The following is a 23,148-nucleotide window of genomic DNA, read 5'->3' as shown; positions in this document are numbered from 1 at the left end:
TATGTGAACATGTAAGCATCAGGAAAATATATTTGAATTAAATTTAAAATAATCCTGGTGATTCATGAACAAAGCATCACAGACTAGAAAATGCATAATTATGTTGAGGGAAACAGATTGTTATTGCTAGTTGTTTAATGTTAATGTCTAGCAACAATGTAACAATGAAATATACATTATGCAACTTAGAAATACTTGGCATTATTGCAACACTAGCATAAAGAGTATATACATCCTGATTCTCAGATCAATAAAAAGACTTCAATAAACTGAAATATCTGGCTTTCCCACATCATACCTTCTCCTTCACAAGACACTTGAACTGGTCTCAGAATAAAAATTATGTAGTAGATGTTACAAATTATTCTCCCCAGCCTAACAACAAAGAGTCTTTTCAAAACTATTATTGTATAAAATTGTAAATAAGAGCCAGAAATTTAAAGAGCCTTTTAGAAGTTCGTAACTCTTTTAAAAAGAAGCTAAATTTCATAATTTGATTAACAAATTAGTTTTTTAAACTCAGAATGTATTTTCTACAATCATTCATTAACAAGCACTTATTAAAGTGCTTCCTTTGTGTTCTAGGCCTTTGCTAAGTACATGTAAAAGAAAAAAAAAAGAATTTCTGCTCTGGAAAAACTTACATCTTAGGGAATGCACTTATACATATCCGTGTACACGACATACACTTGACATGATATATACAAAGATTCTAGAACCATAAATTGTCAATGAATATCTAGGTAGGCAAACAAATACGATTTAAACAATATATACCATATATATGCAGTTTTTTTTAAAAAGGTAAATTATAGTTGACTCCTTAGAAAATATAGTTTCTACAAAGCTCAATGTATATCTTTGTGAATCAAGCACTGTTATTTTTTTTAATGGTTTAACAAAATAGAATCTACTAATATCAAAAGTATAAGAATTAGGATAGAGTAAGAAGGAATTCTATAAAATTTTTGAAATTTAAAATGGGACACTAATACTTGAAAGACCTAAGAATTACTGAACTTGTCCAATCACCTCATTTTATAAATAAATGGTTCATCATTCCACTGGAGCTGATGCTTCACACATAATTAAACAGCAGAGCCAGGATTCAAATCCTTGTCTTCTAACTTCTAATCTAGGATCTGGTCCATTATACCATATTACCTCCCCCTTTACTGATGTCTGAGGAAAAATACTTGAGTAAGATGAATAGTTACAAAAGCATAGGGTTAAGAGCAAGTCAACTGACAAGAGAATATTAGCTGAGAGCATGCTTAAAGTGGAGAATAACTTGCAAATGACCATTCATTTACATAGAGAAGCTCAATTTTCATAATTTAAGTAATTATTATGCTCATGTTCCTTTTCTTCCTAGGACGTTAAAATCTCTGAATGTATTTCTCAACATTTAGGGATTCATTCAGCAGTGATAGCACAGTGTTGTGAACACGATGAATAGATTTCCCTTTCTTGCCAAGGCTAAAAACATGGGGCCATCCAAGGGCAAAATCTTGCTAGTGATCCCCACAGAAGCTGTGATGTAGTATACTTCCAACCTGATCTATTCTGTTCCTTGCTCAAGCAACTTGTTCCCATCTAGTACCTCTCCTTCCTTCCCTCTTCCCCAATAGGGTCAGACAGTATCCTACTGAAACTCAAAAATCTCAAGCTCAATCTACTCATCATTCTTAGCTATCCCAGTAGCAAAGGTGAAAATAGACAAACTGGACATTGGGAGTGAATGACAGTGAGGAGTTGAAAATGATAGCTAAGATGAACACCTAAAGGACTGAAAAGATAGTGGTGTCTTGAGAGTAAACAGGGAAGTTATGAGATGAACAGGAATGGTTTAAGAGGAAAGAAGAGTAGTTCTGTTTTGGACATAACAGTATAAGATGTTCAGTAGACATTTAGTTCAAAAAGGAGTTGGAGATTCAAGACTAAAGGTAAGCAGAGAGGTTAGAAAAGGATAGACAGATTTGAGAAGCATCACCATAGAGATGACACATATGGGAATTGATGAGATCACTAAGTGAAACAGTATAGCGTAAAAGAAGATTGGGCCTGCTTAAAGAGAGGAGTTGTTTAATAGGTAAGAGGAGAAAAAGGAGATTAACATGTCCCTAAAACCTAGAGAGAAGTTCTCAACAACGTCAAAAAAGCTTCAAAAAGACAACTCTGAGATACTACTACACACCTGTCAGATTGGCTAAGATGACAGGAAAAAATAATGATGAATGTTGGAGGGAATGTGGGAAAACTGGGATACTGATACATTGTTGGTGGAGTTGTGAACAAATCCAGCCATTCTGGAGAGCAATCTGGAATTATGCCCAAAAAGTTATCAAACTGTGCATACCCTTTGACCCACCAGTGTTACTACTGGGCTTATATCCCAAAGAGATACTAAAGGAGGGAAAGGGACCTGTATGTGCCAAAATGTTTGTGGCAGCCCTCTTTGTAGTGGCCAGAAACTGGAAACTGAGTTGATGCCCATCAATTGGAGAATGGATGAATAAATTGTGGTATATGAATGTTATGGAATATTATTGTTCTGTAAGAAATGACCAGCAGGATGATTTCAGAAAGGCTTGGAAAGACTTACATGAACTGATGCTGAGTGAAATGAGCAGAACCAGGAGATTATTATACACTTCAACAACAATACTGTATGAGGATGCATTCTGATGGAAGTGGATTTCTTCAACAAAGAGAAGATCTAATTCAGTTTCAAATGATCAATGACGAACACAATCAGCTACACCCAGAGAAAGAACACTGGGAAATGAGTGTGAACTGTTGACATTTTTGTTTTTCTTCTCAGGTTATTTTTACCTTCTGAATCCAATTCTTCCTGTGCAACAAGAGAACTGTTCAGTCCTGCACACATATTGTATCTAAGATATACTATAACATATTTAACATGTATAAGTCTGCCTGCCACCTAGGGAAGGAAGAGAAGGGAAAAAAGGGAAAAGTCGGAACAGAAGTAAGTGCAAGGAATAATGTTGCAAAAAATTCCCCATGCATATGTACTGTCAATAAAAAGTTATAATTAAAAAACGAAAAAGAAAACCCTAGAGGGTCATACTCCAATGAAACAATTGAATGAGAAAAAAATAATAATAAAATAAATTATTTTGTATTTCTTATCTGATCAAGAAAGGTAAAACAATGAGTTGGCCTTAATTGCTCAGTACATTATAGATGCATTCTATGAATGTCAGATGTCTCAAAAAATCCATGGTTCAAAATAACCAACTTATTTTTGAAGTTTTGATAATAAAAGGAACTATACAACTATTATAAAGAATATATTACATGGTATATGGAATTTATTTAAAAATCACAGAATCTTAAGTTGCAATGGGCCCTAGAAAACTCTTCTTACAGAAAAGGAAATTAATACATAACTGAAATAACTTCTCCTAGTCAGAGCAAAAAATGAAAAATTTCTCCATGTTTATTTCATAAAATACATAAACTCAACACATATAAACATTTCAAATTTATTTTTAGGTTTGTTTTTGACAAACTAGGCATTAAAATTAAATAAGTACTATGGAATCTATATAAAATATTATCATTATACGCCTTTAAAAATTATGTGCAAATTAAGACAACTCTGAGATATCACTACACAGCTCACAGACTGGATGAGATGAAAGGAAAAAATGATGCATGTTTGACGGGATTTGGAAAAACTGAGACATTAATACATTGTTGGTGGAGTTGTGAACTGATTCAACAATTCTGTAGAACAATTTGGAACTATACCCAAAGAGCTATCAAACTGTGCATACCCTTTGATCTAGCAGTGTTTCTACCAGGCTTGTATATCAAAGAGATCATAAAGGAGGGAAAGGGACCCACATGTGCAAAAATGTTTGTGGTAGCCCTTTTTGTAATGTTAAAAAACTGAAAACTGAGTGGATGCCCATCAATTGGAGAATAGCTGAATAAATTATGATATATGAATGTTATGGAATATTATTGTTCTGCAAGAAATTTACATAAGCTGATGCTAAGTGAATTGAGCAAAACCAAGAGATCATTGTATACGGCAACAAGATTATATGATGATCAATTCAGACAGATGTATCTCTTTTCAACAATGAAATGATTCAGTCCAGTTCCAATGGTTTTGTGATGAAGAGAACCATCTACACCCAGAGAGAAGACTGTGGGGACTGAGGGTGGATCACAACATAGTATTTTTACTCTTTTTGTTGTTGTTTACTTACATTGTATTTTCTCATTTTTTTTTCCTTTTTGATCTGATTTTTCTTGTGCACTAAGATAATTGTGAAAATATGTATAGAAGAATTGCACACATTGAACATAAATTGGATTACTTGCCATTTAGGGGAGAAGACAAGAAGAGGGATGAAAAAATTTCAGACAAAGTTTTGCAAGGATAAATATTAAAAATTATCCATGCATGTTTTGAAAATAAAAAGTTTTAATTAAAAAATATATTATTTCTGCTTAACTCTGAAGGAAATAAAACCCAGAAAGGCAGACAAATAGATATACTCTGAGGTCTCTTTTAACCAATAACTTTTACTGCTCAAATTCAGTCAAAACATAATACTGTCCCCTGCTGAAGGTATAATTACAAAGAATTAAATACTTCCTTCTTTTGAAGGATTAGGAGTTATTCTAACATGAGTAGCAACAATAATAAACACAAGTATATACAGAATAAATGTAGTTTATATACAGCTATACAGAAAAAAAGGTAGTTTGAGAGGGAGAATAGCAAGTAAGCAAATCAAAGAAAGCTTCAAATAATATAGTGATGGAACTGAGTATGAATGTTTATTATTTTGTTGTTATTTATTCATCAGTTGGGGAACAGCTGAATATGCTGTGGTATATGAATGTAATGGAATATTATTGTTCTGCAGAGAGGCCTGGGGAGACTACATGAAAAGGATCATGATATGAAGGAGGTGACACCATGGCATGCAAATGAATTAAATTTAAGTGAAGGAGGGTTGTGCAAGGTCACCTGCCTCACTTTCTCTTCCAGATATTTGCCAGTGGCGAGATTTAGTTCAGGCCAATTGGAGATGGTCCTGGATGCAACGGGTCTTTATGCTAAGGTCTTTTAACAGGTCTCAAGTTTGACTGAGGAAAAGCCTAATTAGTAATTAAGACTAGGTAAGAAGGGAAACAGAAAACAGCCTCTTTTACCTAGTCAAAAGTTAAAAAAAAAAAAAAAATCCACAATCTGGGAGGGGAAGACTAACAGGGTTTCTGGTGAAATGACAGGATGAAGGAATGAACATATATTAAGCACTACTATATGCAAATCACAACGATCAATGCTGGAGATTCAAACAGAAAAGTAAGGCAGTTCCAACTTTCAGCAAGTTCACATTCCAAAGAACACAAAACATATGGATGGTTTCAGGAGCTGCTCAAGTGAAAAAATCCCAAGGTCCTGGGGTACAAAAGCAAATGGTAATAATTCTTTGAATGTCATTTTCTTTGGGAATGTTTTTAATGTCTCTCCCTAAGGTGCCTTGCTGCTCCAATGTGGCTGAAGTGCTTTTGAAGGAGTGCAGTTCTAGGGGAGATATCACTAGAGAGGTTCCCCCTCCCAAACTTAGGAGTACTATTATTCAGGCAATCTATCGATGATTGAAAAAAGTCTTCTGGCCTAGGAATATATTTCTTCCCTTAGATTTTAGGGAAGATATATTAGTGATCCTGAGACTTTTTAACCTCAGAATACTATTGCTCTGAAAATCTTGTCTGTAAATGATTCTAGGCTAGGTCTGCTGGTCAGTGATAACCAAATTCCTGAGACCACTCCTCAGTTCTACCTCTAGGCCATAAAATAAGCATATCAATAATATGAAGACCTAGATAAATGTGTCTCCTTGTTTATGGTTCTTTGCTAAATTCTTTTGGACTTTAGCCCTCTTCAATTGGCATCACAATTATAATAAACTTTGGCTCTTGACTTGGGATATGGGTTTTCAAACCTGCAAATTCTTTTGAGACACCTCATGACCCCCAACTTTTTGGGATCTCTTCTCAACCTCAACATTTTCAGGTAGTTTGTTGGTCCCCAGTAGTTTCTTCCCCCAAATAATAGCTGTGAATGCTGAGCTGAAAATAGGTAGAATCGTCCAGGAGCTAATGATACCCAGCCCAGGGCTTTTATATTCATTAACCTGTTAGTGGAAGTTGGTTAGCAGCTGTAACTGATGGTAAGTTTGTCTTGTGCTTTGATTGACACTATTATTCCCAAGGTTTTTAGCTTCAGGATTCTGCAATGTCTCTTTTAGTATGAGGGTAGATGGTCTGAATGGATAGTGATATTTTGAGTCACTTGGTACATATTCTCTCTCTCTGATAGGGAAAAAAAAGGTAGAGATAAAAACAAACAAATAAACACGTATTCGAAACAAGACAATGAGACATGAAGAGGCATGCATGAAAAACAGTAAGAAACTCAGTCTGGTTGAACAGCAGAATGCAAGAGAATCAACAATGAAGCAATAAAAATAGGTTGGGACCCAACTGAGAAGGGCTTTCAAAGTTAAATACAAGAATTTATGTTTTATCATAGTGAGGAAATCAGTGGCTTTGATTAAACAGGAGAGTGACTTAAATGTATCCTAAAGGTGTAATGCTGGAGAAATTGAGGCAAGATAGACATTAGCGAGTTTAATATTTTATTTGAAAGGGAGAGATTTGCTGGGACCAAATGAATCCATGATTTGGTCCCAGGGCTAAATGAGACTGTCTTCTCCAAGAATCTAGCAGCCAATGTGAGTTCTTAATGTGATATATATATATATATATATATATATATATATACACACACGTGGCTCAGATACAGAGGGTAGATAAGAGGCATGGGTGGAGTCAGGGTGCTAAGAGCAGGGAACAGGATTCTTGACAGGGTGGGGGGAGGCACTGGACATTCTGAGATTGGGAGAGGCATACTGATAAGTGGGAAAGTGCTGAGGTCATGATGTCTAAAATAGGTCTAACAGAGAGGAGTGGTATTGCAGGATTGACCAGAACAATTAGGGACTGAGGCAGAACAATTCAGGGAAACTAAGTCAGGATAATTAGGGAAACTGAATCAGGATAATAAAAGACAACTGTGGCACAACATTCTACATTCTCTCTCTCTCTCTTCTGAATATTCAAATCATTGAAATTATCTTCCTCTAGAAAGTCTTAGCACCATAATTTTGACCAACCCTATGTGAAGCAAATAAACCAAAATAAAACTAGAAAAATGCAAGGACTTATGGCAAGGACAGGTCTCTCCCTGATAACCCGAGAGTTAACCATCAATACAAAGGCTCCTTGTTGCTAGCATGTCAGGTCGTCTGAAGTTGGGGCATCTCAGCCAGAGAATCCAGTTTGAGATGGACAGTTCACTGGGAGTTAGGTCTGTAGTCATTTGTGCATTTAACTCAGCTTCTGCTTATACAGGAAGTAGCAGTGCTCAAGACAGTTCTGCTGCCCATGCTAAGAGGACACCCCAAGTCTGTCAGGGACTCCAAAGGGAGGAAAAAGTAGGGCCTGGAGTAGCTCCACCTGTCCCCTCTCAATAGAACAGGAGCTGCTACTAAGAAACAGATTTCTGAGCAAATTGTGCAATTAGACCAAGGCAGGCAATCCCAACCTATTAGAGGCCAGATATAAAAATGCTGAAATACTAATTAAGGGACTGGGGTAATAGGAGTGGAGAAACAGATCAGAGAGATTGTCAGTCCCAAGACAGGTGTCTGATTTCTGGTTGTTTCTAAAAACTAATCCCAAAAACTGAGTCTGCCAGGGCAATTCCAGCAGAATAAGGGATTTCAAAGTTAAAGCATAACTAGCAAAACATAGTCCAATAAATTTAAGCAAGGAGTAAAAACGAAAAGGACTGTTTAAATAAGGCAAAGTGAATAGGAATTGTTTCCATTCTTTCAGGTATTTTTGAGAAAAATGCACCAATTTCCTATCTTTTCCTCCTTTTTTTTCCCTCATGGAAAGGATTTTACCTATAAATCCCAAAAGTGAGTCAAAATTCCTATACCTAACAAACTAGTACAGTTTTAACAAATTCCATCCCAAATCTTAAAAACCCAGTAATAAATGACTCCCACGGTTCCCAAATTCCCCATATCAGTCCATCAGGGGTAAGGGACAAAGCCTCATTCAAAACTGCTTCAGGATGGGCAGTGGCGGAGACTCTCAGTCCATGAAGGGGATACATGTGGTGTGTCGTGCTGACAATCAAAGCTGATCTAGGTCCCAGAAGAAAGTCAATAACTGTAATTTGACCAAAATCTAGAACAAGAACAATAATAACAAAAAACCCCAAATTTAACAAATAAAGGTTAGAACAGTCTGAGATAGAAAGACTTGATTCACCAGACTGCTGCAAAATGTGAAGAGTCAGTCAGCAGCTTCCTATGTGAAGAGATGAGTTTACTCAATGGGACAGGCAAATGGCTGTCAGTTGTAGTCCCAAATAAATAGCAGTTAGGTCTCATTGTGCTAATTGTCCTTTCATTATTTAGAAAGCTTTAAAAACCTGAGTATCTATAGACACAAATATTCAGTAATAGATAGATGATCAGGTTAAATACTCATTTGCCAAATATTTAGGATTCCAGGTTGGAAATGGCAAGGTATGACATATAGCCAGATTGGAAATAGCAAGATATAACATAATTGAATTGCATCAACAGTTTCTATCGACCATTGCTCTGATCATAGAAATCAATCACAGGAGGAAAAAAATGCAGGGACATAACTATAACATAGCATAAGCAATTAAAACTCAACTTTCAGCATATACAGGATAAAATAGCTTTAATTCGTTTTTACTCCAATTAATTGTTCCACTAACTGTCAGACGGTGGAGCTTTAAAATTCCCAAATAGCATTAACTATAAGCCCAAGGAATTTTACTTCCAATGACAAATCCTATTAACGAAAGTTTCAGATACATTCTAAACAGATTAACAATAAGAAATTTGTCCCAGTAAGTTCACATTTTTCATATCTAAGTAGATGTTTCATAAGTGAACATTATACATAAAATCAGTTTGCTTTTAAATACTCAATACATAGACAAATCTCCCAAATTGCATACTGTCCATAATAGAAACATTTTCAAGAGGACAAAAAAAGGGAAAAACTATTATTTTCAGAGGCTCTTTAAATGATCTCAGGATGACCCAATACAATCAATTAAAACTTAGATAGAATATCCTATACAGAATATCCTAATACCACATAAAAGAATCCAAGAGGTTCTTAAAATATTTAAACTTTTAGAAATACCATAACCTAACAGTTAAGAAATTTGTTTCAGTAAGTTCACAAATTATCTTTCATATCTAAGTAGATATTTCATAAGTGAACATTATACATAGAAATCATAACCTCAAGATACAATCAATACAATCAAGTAAAACTTAAACAGAATAGCCTAATTCCACATAAAAGAATCCAAGAAGTTCTTAAAAATATTAAACTTTTAGAAATAATCCTACAAAGTATGGATCACATTTATGACCATATTCCTTAACCAAGGAAACCATTATGTATCAAAAGAAACAAATATTTGGTCAATTAACTTATAAGCTCTTAATTGCCTAATTAGAGGCACATGACCCCTTTCAGGCAAGTTAACAGAAGCTCTTTCTAAAAAGCCATTGTTCTTAAGATCTTATGCTCAAAAATAACCAAATCTAGCATACATAGGCAACAGTAAAATTATTTCCCACAAATTTTTAAACTGCCCAAAAGAATACTCTGGACAAGTCTGCCATGAAAAGGCAAAAGTAAAATTATTTCCCGCAATTTCAGAATCATCCAAAAATTTCAAATGTTCTTTAAGAAACGATTAGCAAGATAATTTCAGAGACTAGAGAGACTTACATGACCTGATGCTAAATGAAGTGAGTAAAACTAAGAGAACACTAGCAAGAAGAAGATTATGTGATGATCAATTTGGATGGATGTGACTTTTCAACAATTGAGGTCATTCAGGGCAATTTCAATAAACTTGTAACACAGAGAGTCGTCTGCATCCAAAAAGAAGACTAATTGTGGATGACAATAATTTTTTCAGCTTTTTTGTTATTGTTTGCTTGCTTTTTTGTTTTTTTTCCTCATTTTTTTTTCTTTTTGATCTGATTTTTCTCTGCAGGATGATAAATGTGGAAATATGTATAGAACAATTGTACATATTTAACATAGATTATTTCCTGTCTGGGAGTGGATAAAGGGAGGAAGAAAAATTTGCAACACAAGACCTTACAAAAGTGAAAGTTAAAAACTATCTCAGCATATATTTTGAAAATAAAAAGCTATTAAAAAAAAAAAAAGACTGTATTTCACATTTTTCTACTTCACATTCTTACTTGCCCCCTCCCCAAGACAAGTAAACTAATGTAGGTTAAATGTGTACAATTCTTTTTAAATATACTTCCTTATTTGTCATGTTGTTGCAAAATACTTTCAAAAAATCAGTAGACCCTTAAAATTTGGGGATTGATAAAATTTTCTTTCTTTTTTTTTTTTTGCATGTTACCAATTTTATTTTGTATACTTCATTTTAAGGATTATTTCATGGTTACTATGCATATAATCAGAATTAATTTTTATTTATTTAGAATTATATGCAGGATGTCCATCAGTTGGAGAATGGCTAAATAAATTGTGGTATATGAATACTATGGAATATTACTGTTCTGTAAGAAATGACCAACAGGATGATTTCAAAAAGGCCTGGAGAGACTTACACGAACTGATGCTGAGTGAAATGAGCAGAACCAGGAGATCATTATATACTTCAACAACAATACTATATGATGACCAATTCTAATGGACCTGGCCATCCTCAACAATGAGATCAACCAAATCATTTCCAATGGAGCAGTAATGAACTGAACCAGCTACCACCAAAGAACTCTGGGAGATGACTAAAAACCATTACATTGAATTCCCAATCCCTATATCTATGCCCACCTGCATTTTTGATTTCCTTCACAAGCTAATTGTACAATATTTCAAAGTCTGATTCTTTTTGTACAGCAAAATAACATTTTGGTCATGTATACTTATTGTGTATCTAATTTATATTTTAATGTATTTAACATCTACTGGTCATCCTGCCATCTGGGGGAGGGGGTGGGGGGGTAAGAGGTGAAAAATTGGAACAAGAGGTTTGGCAATTGTTAATGCTGTAAAGTTACCCATGCATATATCCTGTAAATAAAAGGCTATTAAAAAAAAAAAAAGAAAAAAAATAGAATTATATGCAGAAAAGTATATTTTATGCAATCTCTAATAAAAGATCATAGTTTTGGAAGTTATAAGAACCTAACCCCCATTTCCCAAAGATTCAATGTATTAATTAACTTTTGTATTTTTTGACTTTTGCACCATTTTCTTCCCACCCCCAATAGTATTTTAATCATTCCAATTACATGTAAAAATGATTTTCAACATTTACTTTTATAAGCTTTTAAGTTCCAAATTTTTTTTATCCCTCCCTTCCTCTCATTCCTTTTCCCCAAAACAGCAAAACTCTAATATACATTAAACATGCACAGTTATATTAAATATTTTTCTACATTAGTCATGTTGTAAAAGAAGAATCAAAAACAGGGGAGAGGACATAAGGGGAGGAAGGAAAACTATGAGAAATGGGGAGAGAAGTAAAAATACTATGCTTCAATCTGCATTCAAACTCCATAGTTCTTTCTCTGGATGTAAACAGCATTTTGCATCATGAGACTCAGAATTTTCTTAAATCTATTAATAAGAGATCTGTCTATAGTTAATAACTGAAGTATTGCTATTACTGGGTACAATATTCTCCTGATTCTGCTCACTTCACTCAGCATCAGTTCATGTAAAATTTCCCAGGTTTTTGTGACATCAGTCTGGTTATCATTTTATAACACAGCATTATTCCAGTACATTCACATACTACAATTTGTTTAGCCATTCCTCAATTGATGGACATTCCCTTGATTTCCAATTCTTTGCCATCACAGAGATCTGTTATAAACATTTTTGTACATGTGGGTCCTCTTCGCTTTTTTATAATCCCTTTGGGATATAAATTTACTAGTGATATTACTGGACCAAAGGTCATGCAACAGTTTGCTTGCCCTTTGGATAGAGTTTAAGATTATTCTCCAAAATGGTTACATCATTTTACCACCAACACTGGATTAGTATTCCAATTTTCCCACATCCTCTCCAACATTTATCATTTCTCTTTTCTGTCATATTAGCCAATCTGATAGCTTTGAAATGATACCTCATAGTCATTTTGATATGCATTTTTCTAATCAATAGTGCTTTAAAGTATTTTCCATGTTGCTATAATTAGCTTCAATTTCTTCATCTGAAAACTGCCTGTTCATATTCTTTGACCATTTATCAATTGGGGAATGACTTACATTCTTGTAAAGTTGACTCAGTTCTCTACCAGAAACACTGGCTCTAAAAATTGTTTTCTAGATTTCTTTTCTCGTTCTAGATTTCCCTTCTATTCTTGGTTGCGTTGGCTTTATTTGTGCAAAAACATTTTAATGTAATCAAAATTAGGGTTTAATATAATTTTCATAGGTAACTACCAAAAATATTAATCCTATCATCACAATGCAAAATAATTGAAAATCAAGAACCAACAACAAAACTCACCAGCAACTTAGCAAATTCTTTGTTCTCTGAAAGAAACCCATACCCAGGATGTACCTTAAAAATAAAAATAGGGGAAAAATTAATTTAATATACACTTCATGATCTTTAACATCCTTTTGCATTCCAATGCCATAAATTTTCACTTTGCTACATTTCATCACATAATGCCAACCATTACTCTATTGTTCAAGGTTGCACATTCTAGTAAGAAAGTTATATTTAAAGTACTAAATCATATGACTCACAATCATGAGTTATACAGGGCAGATCCTAATGCCCACTGTATGTATACACATAAATATACAATACATGCATATGTATGTATGTATGTATGTCAGAAAAACTGTAAAGCAGAGTAGTTTTAAACTAAGTACTAACATAATTCATGTTATAAGTATCATTAAAAACAAAACAAAAAAAATCACATCTTGTATGATGCTTCTTCTTTACTAAGTATATTCAAAAGCCTCCAAAAATAGCACAAAAAATTCATGTTCCCATTGGTCCATTAGATCCAAGCCAAATGATTTGCCCAAGTCTTTATATCTAATCACCATCAAAATGAAAACTTAAGCCCAGGCCTTCTGACTCCAAGTCCAATGTTATTTCACTACTTCTTGCAGCCTCTCTTTGTATGCTTATATTTTATAAAATGGGATACACTGCAATGTAACATAAGCAGAGAATTCTAACATACTAATTTAGTTTCATGTAAGCAATTAACTAAAAATATTATGACAAGCCATAATTAAAACATTAAAATATTTCATACTTACTGTGTGAATAAGCTGAAAAAGTCTACAATATCTTCAAAAATTCAGGTTTTTCATTTAAACAACCATCACACTAAAACATTTATTCCAACAGAAATGTGAATGCTAATTGAGGCACTCCAGGCTAATTACTAGTGTTCGTTGCTTAAATTCAATTTTAAAGATGATTCAACATGTGATAGTGAAATTATATGTGTTTTATATATATATATATATATATACATATGAAACCCTACAATTTCTGTTATCATAACTACTTTATTTTATCTGATTTTTTTCATGTATTTCTTTTAAATTGATTATGAATCAAAAGAAAAGGGAAAGAATGAAGAAAAAAAGACATATGCAACCTACAATATACATCTTTCTAAGCTAATGTACATTCTGTTGATACCATATCACTAAATTACTGAATTCATGATTTAGATTTCTGTTTAAGTATAATTATGTGTGTACATTTTTAAAAGCATTATAACTAAATTCAAACAGAAGTCTTCTGGGAAAACTTTATAATTTAACACTTTTAAAAACTGTTGACACTGAAGGAGTTAACACTTAAAACTAATTGTATTTGGGGGGGGAGGGGAGGAGAAGGGGGAATTTGGAAATGAACTGAAGCTGCTCCCTGGTGTGAAAGCTGAATCCAGCAGCCACCTGCAGGATCAGCGACCAGCACTGCCAGATGCTACAAAGCCTTTGATTTCCAGCAGTGATTTCGGCCACATTTAACTCATGTGACATGAACTAAATGCTATAACATAGTCAATCATTGCTTCTTTTTAAAAAATAATTTTTAAAAAATATAAACTCTTGGCTTTTTTGTTTACTATATGTGAAACAGATGCAGCAGATAGAGTCATTCAAACTCACAGCTTGGGCCCTGGTTTTCTTAATGGCTTCCATGATGGCATCCATGTTGAGGTAGCTTTTGCTGGTGGGAGCTGGGCCAACACAGACAGCCTCATCTGCCATTTTCACATGAACCTTGAAAAGACAAAACTCTGCATTGAGAAATGCTCCTAGCAAAAAGTAATTATCATCACCCTAAAAATATGCATATAAAAATTGTATGTTTCAAAGATGATTAACATACCCCCATTTAAACAATGTATACTGAATAATTAATAATAAAGTACAAAAAAACTTAAGAACTATATTAATGATCATTTTTATTCCAAGTTTAAATAATTATCAAAATGATCTAATCCTTTTTTTCAGTACCAGACATAGTATTTGATTATAAAATCATAGCAAACAATGCTCATTCTATACTCATCATCTATGTGTAAATTTCATGTGTAAAACTACTTTGGTACATGTTGCCAGCATATCCAAGTATCTTAATACTTAATAACACACATTCATGACCTGTTCTAGACAGACACTCCAGGAAGTTGGGAATAATTAAGAGTAAATTGAATGAAGGGATGCAATGAGTGTCCCTGCACAGCATCAGGTCAGTACCGTGCACAGATTAAAGTCTATGACTAAAGAGTTCAATATCACTACACATGAACCAGAAAACTTTGAATATTATTTAAACAAATTCACATTTGATGTTATCCATAATTCCTTTTTCCTAAATGAATTTTTCAAATGTGGATTGAGTTGTGAGTTATTAACCAATTATTATAACTTTAAGGAAACAATATCATTTAAGATTAATTACCTAGAATAAAATAATCCATTTATATCCATTATTTATTAAAACAAGGTTATGATATATAAGAAATTCATTTATCTCCTTCTGGAAAGAAGATACAAAAATAAGTATAATAGATATAAGTGGATTTTGACAGTCACTTAGTTTAGCAAGTGATTCAATAAGTATCTGATAGCTAACAAAATCCTAGTCATAAAAGTTTCTCAATAAAAAATACTTTACGGCCAAATTATCTATTTGGCCTTTTCCCAACATATGTATCCAACTGTATTAAAAAAAAATACAATACAACATGACTAAAAATTTAAAACTTATTAAAAACTTTAGAATACAGTAATTTGAAAAGCTGAGTTTTCCTCATTTAATGTAACTAGTATAGTTTCACAATTCTCTATTAATACAACTAAAACTTTTAAACCACATACTGTAATAAATAAAGCTAACATCTATGCGGCATTTTTAAGATTTACAAAGAGATTTATATATGTTATCTTGACAACAATCTTCAAAACACATGGGTGCTACAATCCATCAATCACATTTTACAGATAAGGAAAAAAGTCAGAGAAGAGTTAAGTGACTGTCCAGAGTAACAGGTAATAAGTGTCTGAAGAAAGACTTGAACTCAGGTCTTTATGACTTTTAAGTCCAACACTCTATTAACTTTTTCACTTATTTTAAACAAAAATAATGTACTTATATTGCAATAAGCTTTGTTTCCTAACAATTCCAAAAGTTCAACTGTTCAAATTTATTCTGATTCTAAAACTGTTTAGACATTCTATCACCCTTTCCCTTAAATCACTATCTGTCCTTTCTAATTCAAAGCCAACTTTGCTTCCAAATTTCAAGTCATTCTCTGTGTCCTCCCTACATAGTACAGAGCACACAATTCTTTGCCCCACTTTAGTATATAATTCAGGAACAATCAGCAGGATGATTTCATAAAGGCCTGAAGAGACTTGAACTAATGTTAAGTGAAGTGAGTAGAACCAAGAGACCATTGTACATAGCAACAAGATTATATGATGATCAAGTGTGATGGACTTGGCTCTTTTCAACAATGAGTGATTCAAGGCAATTTCAATAGACTTGTGATGGAAAGAGCCATTTACATCCAGAAAGAGGACTTTGAGAACGCAATATGGATCACAACATAGTAGTTCTACCTTTTTTTGTTGTTGTTTGCTTGCATTTTCTCTATCATTTTTTTTCCTTTCTGATCTGATTTTTCTTCTGCAGCATGACAAATGTAGAAATGTTTAAAAGAATTATACATGTTTAACCTATAATGGATTACTTGCTATTTAGGGAGGGAGTAAAGCAAGGAAGAAACACAAGGTTTTAAAAGATGCAAACTATCTTTGTGTGTATTTTGAAAATAAAAAGCTATTATCAAAAAAATAAAACATTCTGTTTTAAAGAGTGGCTATCTGGGGCAGCTAGGTGGCACAAACCTCATTATTACATCTTTTCATCTTATAATAGCTTTTTATTTTTCCAAATACAAAGAAAGTTTTCAACATTCACATTTGCAAAATTTTGTGTTCCCAAGTTTTTCTCCCTCTCTCTCCCTTCCCTTAGATAGCAAACAATTCACTACAGGTTAAACATGTACAATTTCCATATTCATTATCCTGAGCAAGAAAAATCAGATCACAAAGGAGGAAAAAAACAAACAAACAAGTAAACAAACACCACCACCAACAAAAAAGAGACAAAAATACTATGAGCTACTTTTAGTTTCTTTCCATCACACAATCTTGTTGTTGTATACAATATTCTCTTGGCTCCACTCACTTCACACCTCATCAATTCATATAAGTCTTTCTAGTATGCCATTTCATCTTGCCAAATTTTTGTTCTCTTAGGTTTTACTCTATAGAGAACGACCTGGCATATCTTCATATAAATACTTTAATATTTTAGCTCTCAAGATGCCCTGATGTTACACTTTAACCTTACTACAGGTCCTGTCCATTTTTCAATTCTGAGTATATAGTTCTTAAATCAGCTTTTAAGCTATTTCTTAGGAAGACTTCATTGTTGTAATAAAATGTAGTCTATTTACACACCTACCTGTTGACCTTTAAGTCACATATAAGTCTGACTTTTTTGGAAAGTAGGAACATAAGTAGGAACAATATATACTAGGATCCCTTTCACATAGTCTGGTTAGGCTTTTTGTAAGGCCATACAAATTCAGGATAGGCTAGTTTCCAATTAAAAAGTATCAAAATTGTCTTTGACCCTTGATAGGTGTAGGGTGCCTATGTCAGCAACAACTACTGACCTAGCTTCCAAGTGCAAACTCCAGTGTAGAAAGTATATGGAGTTGCTATTATAATACCAACACACCCTCATGACCAATGCAGATGTAGGGAAGTTTCACCCAACTGAATCAATGCTGTATGCTTACTGAGTATTCTTTGAGTATTATGACTAAGTAAGCTTCCTTTAGTAAAGTATTAGCTAGTGTTCTGAAAATATCTATCTTCCAAGCATGAATCTGAACACCCAGATCAGTCTAAGTTATGCACAGTCTACAATGCCATGAAAACATTGCAATTAAAAATGTCAAAACTGTCAAAAACCGGCCTGGAAACATTGAAGATATAGTATTCATTCCCAAGGTCCCAAATGGACCCCAATCACAAAAATTCCTCCTGTTCAATTCTAGGCCCAGTTTACTCTATCTGCAGTGACTATTAAATTTGCAGATACAAATGACCTAACTCAATGAACTACAAATTCCAGCTGAAGGTCTCATTCAGGAACAATATATATTCTTCACCTATTCTGCATTTTCTGTTTAGCTACATTACATCATAGAAGTGTTCTCTTTCTCATGCTTAAAACAAAGTCCTGAAGAATTCTGAAATTTGATACAATCAAACTTAATCTAAAATATTAAGTAATTGAAAATCTCACCATTCAATTCATCTATGTTACTATAGACAGATTATTCTCAGTGAAAGAAAGTTAGATCATCCAAAGAGCTAGATGCAAGTGGAAAGAAAAGAAATATATAACCTTTTTCATTTTGATTTGGCATAGCCTATTCACCAAGAATGGTGAATATTTGTCACATACAAGTTTTATTATCTTGCCCAATAATGTCAAATATTGTATTTATATATACATGTGTAACATACTTTTCTGAAGAAAACTTTCAGCTATGTTCTTCACTACCAAATCAAAAACGTTTTTATTATTAAATCAACATACAGCACATCTTTTGTTTTCTAAAACTTTCAATTATGTGAAAGTGATGATGTTATCTTTAATACAAAGCAACACAAAAGCACTTAGTTAATTCCCTCTAATATTTTCCTAAGTGATATTCTGGAAACATGTGAACACCACACTCAAGATTACTAAAGATATGAGTAAATAGTTGTTTCAAAAGTTGCTGATATCCTTATTTCCCTATTTTAAGTAAAGAATGTCATTTGTGATTTTTCCTTATTTATTTAGTAAAAGTTCTGAAGTTAATTTGAAGTCAGTCCTCTAGAGCTTTCAGACCTGTTTCATCTTTAGTGTACTTTTTTTAACTATGCATAAGGAATCTGGTCAAGGTACTCCCTCTATAAACTTCCTAAATTCAATTCTAGATAACAAATGCAATGACTTCACTATTACATAATGGTAATGAATTACTATCAAATGATGATATGTGAATGTGTGAAAAGTGGCAAATCATCACAGAAAACACAGACAAAGCTAATCCATTTTCAATCCCCCCTACTTCCAGGCTCAGCAATAGATGTCCTTGGATTGACCAAACTGACGTCATATAGCTTCAAGGGGAGACAGCAATAATTTTAAGATCCTCTGACCTTAGGAGGCTTCTGTTCTAACAATCTATCAATGATGCTAAATTTTCTACCTTTGGAATCTGTGATCCTGAGGTCCTCTGATCTAAGAATGCTAATGTTCTATCAATGATTATAAGTCTTCTGGCCTAGGAATATAATAATATTTCTTCCCTTGGACTTTATTAGTGATCCTGAGATTATTGTTCTATCTGTCTATAATTTCAAGTCTTCTGGTCTTAGAATAGTTCTACAAATATGAATGTAGGTTGGTCAGTGATAACCAAATTCGTGAGACCATTCCTTGGGTCCACCCCTCAGCCATGAAATTAGCATATCATTGACATGAAGAATTAAGGTATCTTGCTAAAATCTATGGACTTTAGCCAGCTTTAATTGGCCTTAAAATTATAATAAATTTTGCCCCTAGACTTGGATATGGGTTCAAGCCTGCAAATTCTTTTGAGACACCTCACAACACTGATCTGTGACCCCAATTTTTTAGGGTCCTTTCCCAACCTCAACAAAACTCCATAGAAAATAAATTTTCTGTAGCATCATTTTATATAACACTACTCTTCTCTGTTTATCTCATTCACACATATTATAGCCTAGTCTACTACCTATTCTCAAAATTATTGAATTTTAACAAAATTCACCTGGAACGTTGGAGGGGATGTAGGAAAACTGGGACACTAACGCTGGTGGAATTGTGAATGGATCCCAACCATTCTGGAGAACAATTTGGAATTATGCTCAAAAAGTTATCAAACTATGCAAAATGTAAGCTCTTTGAAAGCAGGAAATGATTTGGTTTTGCTTTTCAATCAATAAACAAGCATTTATAAAGCATTTATGATGTGCCAGATATAGTTTAGAAAATAAGCCCTTAGGATACATGGAAAGGCAAAAACAGCCCAAGGCACAAAACACTTGGCTGTATTAAACACGAAGGTCGAATGAATTATTCCTCTAGTTATTTTGTATATGTTTATGTTCATATTTTGAATTCCCTCCATAGACACCCAAGTAGAATTGCAGTTTCTTGGCCTTAGAGGATGCTTTTCATCTTTTATCTGTATTCTCAACAATTAAAAATGTGCCTATGAATAACAGGCACTTAATAAATATTTGCTGGATTGGACTGGATTAGGAAACAGTTTAATTTTTCCTGATGCTTCATAACTACATCAAGAACCAAAACATTACAAAGCCTGATGATATTCAAATCAGTTCAGTCTAATAATCCACTGAAGGACAAGAAAAACAAACAGATGAGAAATGTTTATTACACAGAGTATGGTATGCAACAAGATAAAGTGATCTAACAGAACAAATATCCTAAACAGACAATGCAGATGAATAGTGAGTCTAGAACAGAATTGAAAAAGAAAGAAACCAGTTGAGATTACACATGGGAAACTGGACTGCTTCTAAAGATCCCAAGTTTCTCTCTGAAAGGAAAACAAGGTTTCAAATTATATTCTTCTGCTACTAAGGCAGAACCAAGATGGCAGTGTAGCAAGAAGAAATATAGGAACCTCCCCAGCATAACTACTCCAAAACATGGAAAATGTACCCATCCAAATCCTGATGGAGAAATTTAAGAAAATAAATTTGCATTAATTCATTTTTCCAGGATAGGCCTGCACACAAAGAAGTCTATGGACACAGAATCGAAACAAGACCATTAACATGGAAGAGCATACCAACACAGGAAGAAGCTGCGCATCTGAACAAGATCAATACCAAGGTACCTCAACCTCATGCAAACTATGGGAACAAGTGCCAACTAGCTTACCACCCCCTACTAAGTCTCAAAGCCAGAAAGAATGGAAGGGGAATGAGTACTGTACCCAAAGATGACATTTTGGAATTATAAGGAATGGTAGAGACTTTAGTCTCTAGCCTTTGAGAAGAAAATTCTCAAAGAGAAAAAAATTCAAAGATAAGTAGCAATGTGGCTCTAACATCAACTCCTCTATAATAATTAGAGCACCAAACACTAAAGAGTAGTTTTTTATTCTGTCCCTCTGAACCACACAGCTCAGCTTTCCAGTGGGCAGAAAATAGCAGTCTAGCAGCATTCTACTAGTCATATAACCAAAGACAAGTAAGAAATCTGCAAAGTTCAAATGGAATGGGTAATGATGAAACCTTGACCTTGATCAGATCACTTTGGTAGCTTACAGGTCACCTCAGCCTCAAGCTTTCCTTGAGAATTTGGAATAAGCAAGATTCAACACCTCCAGAAAATAATATAGGACCAAACTAGAACCTTCCCCCTAGAAGTATAGGGAGTCTAGCCCTACCTCAAATTTGAAGTTAAGTAAGTAATCTGTAAGAATGATACAATAAAAAGAAAATAAAATAATTATAAGAGATCCAAGACAGAAATATAGAAAGAATGATTTCAAAACAAAAAAAGCTTGAAAGAAAAATACAAAGCAAGATTTTTTAAAGAGTTTTTAAGTGGTTTTTTTGTTTGGTTTGTTTTTTTCAATAAATGAAAAGAGAGTACTGGAAGGAAAAAGTAGTTACAAAATAAAAACTTTGAAAGAAAAAATTGGAAAGGGAATTAACAATATGAAACAAGAGCCACAAAATCCTACCCAAAAGTTCCTCTAACATTAGACTGAACTGAAAAGAATCAATCACTCCATGATATAAAAAGAAACTCATTGACACGTCCTTATAGGGCAATGAAGGAAAGCAGCTAGTTTGGAAGTAATTCCAAAGTAAAGGGAGCAAGAGTAGGAATTGGTACATGGTTTGCACCTTATAGCAACCTCTTGGTTAACCCTTCCTTGATTATCTCAGATCAGGTTCCAAACAAAGATGTTGAAATAAATGCTGGAAAAATGTAGGGAAACTTGAATTAGATTCCAGTTGCAGAAATTTATTAGCTGTATAATTTTAGACAAATTATCTTATCTCCATTTGCCCCAGTTTCCTGATTTGTGAATAGAAAAATAATAATGGTACATACCTGCCAAGGCTGTTGTGAGATCAAAATGATATAATGATTACAAAGTGTCTAACAGTGACTAGAAAATTCTTGACTATTATGAAAGTACATAAGGTAGATAATTTTAATTTATAAATAAAGGATTAGTGAAATGTTAATCGTTAGGGAACATCAGGAAAGACAACTAGGTAGTAAAGATTAGTGAAATTTTATTCTTTAAGGTAAAAATTCTTGGGACTATAATTTACTGTAGTTTTGAGTTTTGATTACAGAGAATTGTCTGAATTGTTAGGAAGCCAATGTAGAAAATCACATGTACTACAATCTGGAAACTGCTAAAGGTAGTTATCTGTGCCTGGAAAAAATTGTGAGGACTGCTGGCCCAAGATAGGATGGTAGGACACATGACTCATAAGATCCTCCTGACTCTACTTCCCCACTGTGCTATTTCATTCACACACACACACACACACACAAAATTTTTCCACTTGGTTAATCCTGAGTCTTGCTTTTAATACATTAATACATTACTGGTTGTCAGATATGATTTATGCCTGGAATCAAACAAAATTAAGGGATTTTTTTCCTGTTATGATATATCAATTATTATAAGTATGTCTCTCTCTTTATAGCAAATTTCTATAATCAAGAAATTGTGTTAAACTGAATACTAAATACACTGAACTATTTTGCCACAGTTCCCCTCTAATTGTCCTGCCTTGGTTTCCCTTAATTGTTCTGCCTCAATCCCCCTGGTTGCAACACCATCCTTCCCTCCTAATGATTAGAACTGATATAATTTAGAGCTGGCTACATTAAGATTAAAAACTGTAAATTTTTAATCCAGATAAGGAGAAAGACCTTATATCTTAGAAATCATGACCCTAGCCCTTCCCTACTTCTCAGAATATCTGGTGCCTCCCCCCATTCTATCATTGTTCTTCTTGATCCCAACTTATCAGAATGTCCAGTGCCTTCTCCCACCCTGTCATAACCAGATAGATAGTCCTTTCCCAACTCTCCACCCCTGCCTCGGTCTGCCCTGATAGCTTGGAGTCAAGTGAATATATATTTCATGGGGAATTCACATTCCCTGATGGATGCTTTGAGACATCAGCCCCATGCCTGCTGCCCCCAGCACAATCTCTCCCTCTCAAATAAAATATTAAAAACTCTCTAATCTGTATCTTACCTCAGTTTCTCCAGCATTACAGAACAACAGATTGATACTGG

The 23,148-nt window shown here is 33.8% G+C and overlaps 1 protein-coding gene across 2 annotated transcripts in view; it reads right to left on the bottom strand.

Annotated features, from left to right (window-relative positions):
* The window catches only part of PCCA (propionyl-CoA carboxylase subunit alpha), a 447,428-nt gene that overhangs the window by 339,836 nt on the left and 84,444 nt on the right, over nucleotides 1-23,148 (bottom strand). For both annotated transcript variants that reach the window (XM_031958625.1, XM_031958626.1), the window contains 2 exons: nucleotides 14,340-14,453; nucleotides 12,697-12,750 (listed from right to left, as the gene is read on the bottom strand). In XM_031958625.1, coding sequence (XP_031814485.1) covers nucleotides 12,697-12,750; nucleotides 14,340-14,453 — 168 coding nt within the window. The remainder of the gene's footprint in view (nucleotides 1-12,696; nucleotides 12,751-14,339; nucleotides 14,454-23,148) is intronic.

This window comes from Sarcophilus harrisii, chromosome 3 (assembly GCF_902635505.1).
Source record: "Sarcophilus harrisii chromosome 3, mSarHar1.11, whole genome shotgun sequence".
Taxonomy (NCBI): Eukaryota; Metazoa; Chordata; class Mammalia; order Dasyuromorphia; family Dasyuridae; genus Sarcophilus; species Sarcophilus harrisii.
Note: the sequence above shows the minus strand (reverse complement) of the source record. Positions and strands in the feature narration are given on the sequence as shown.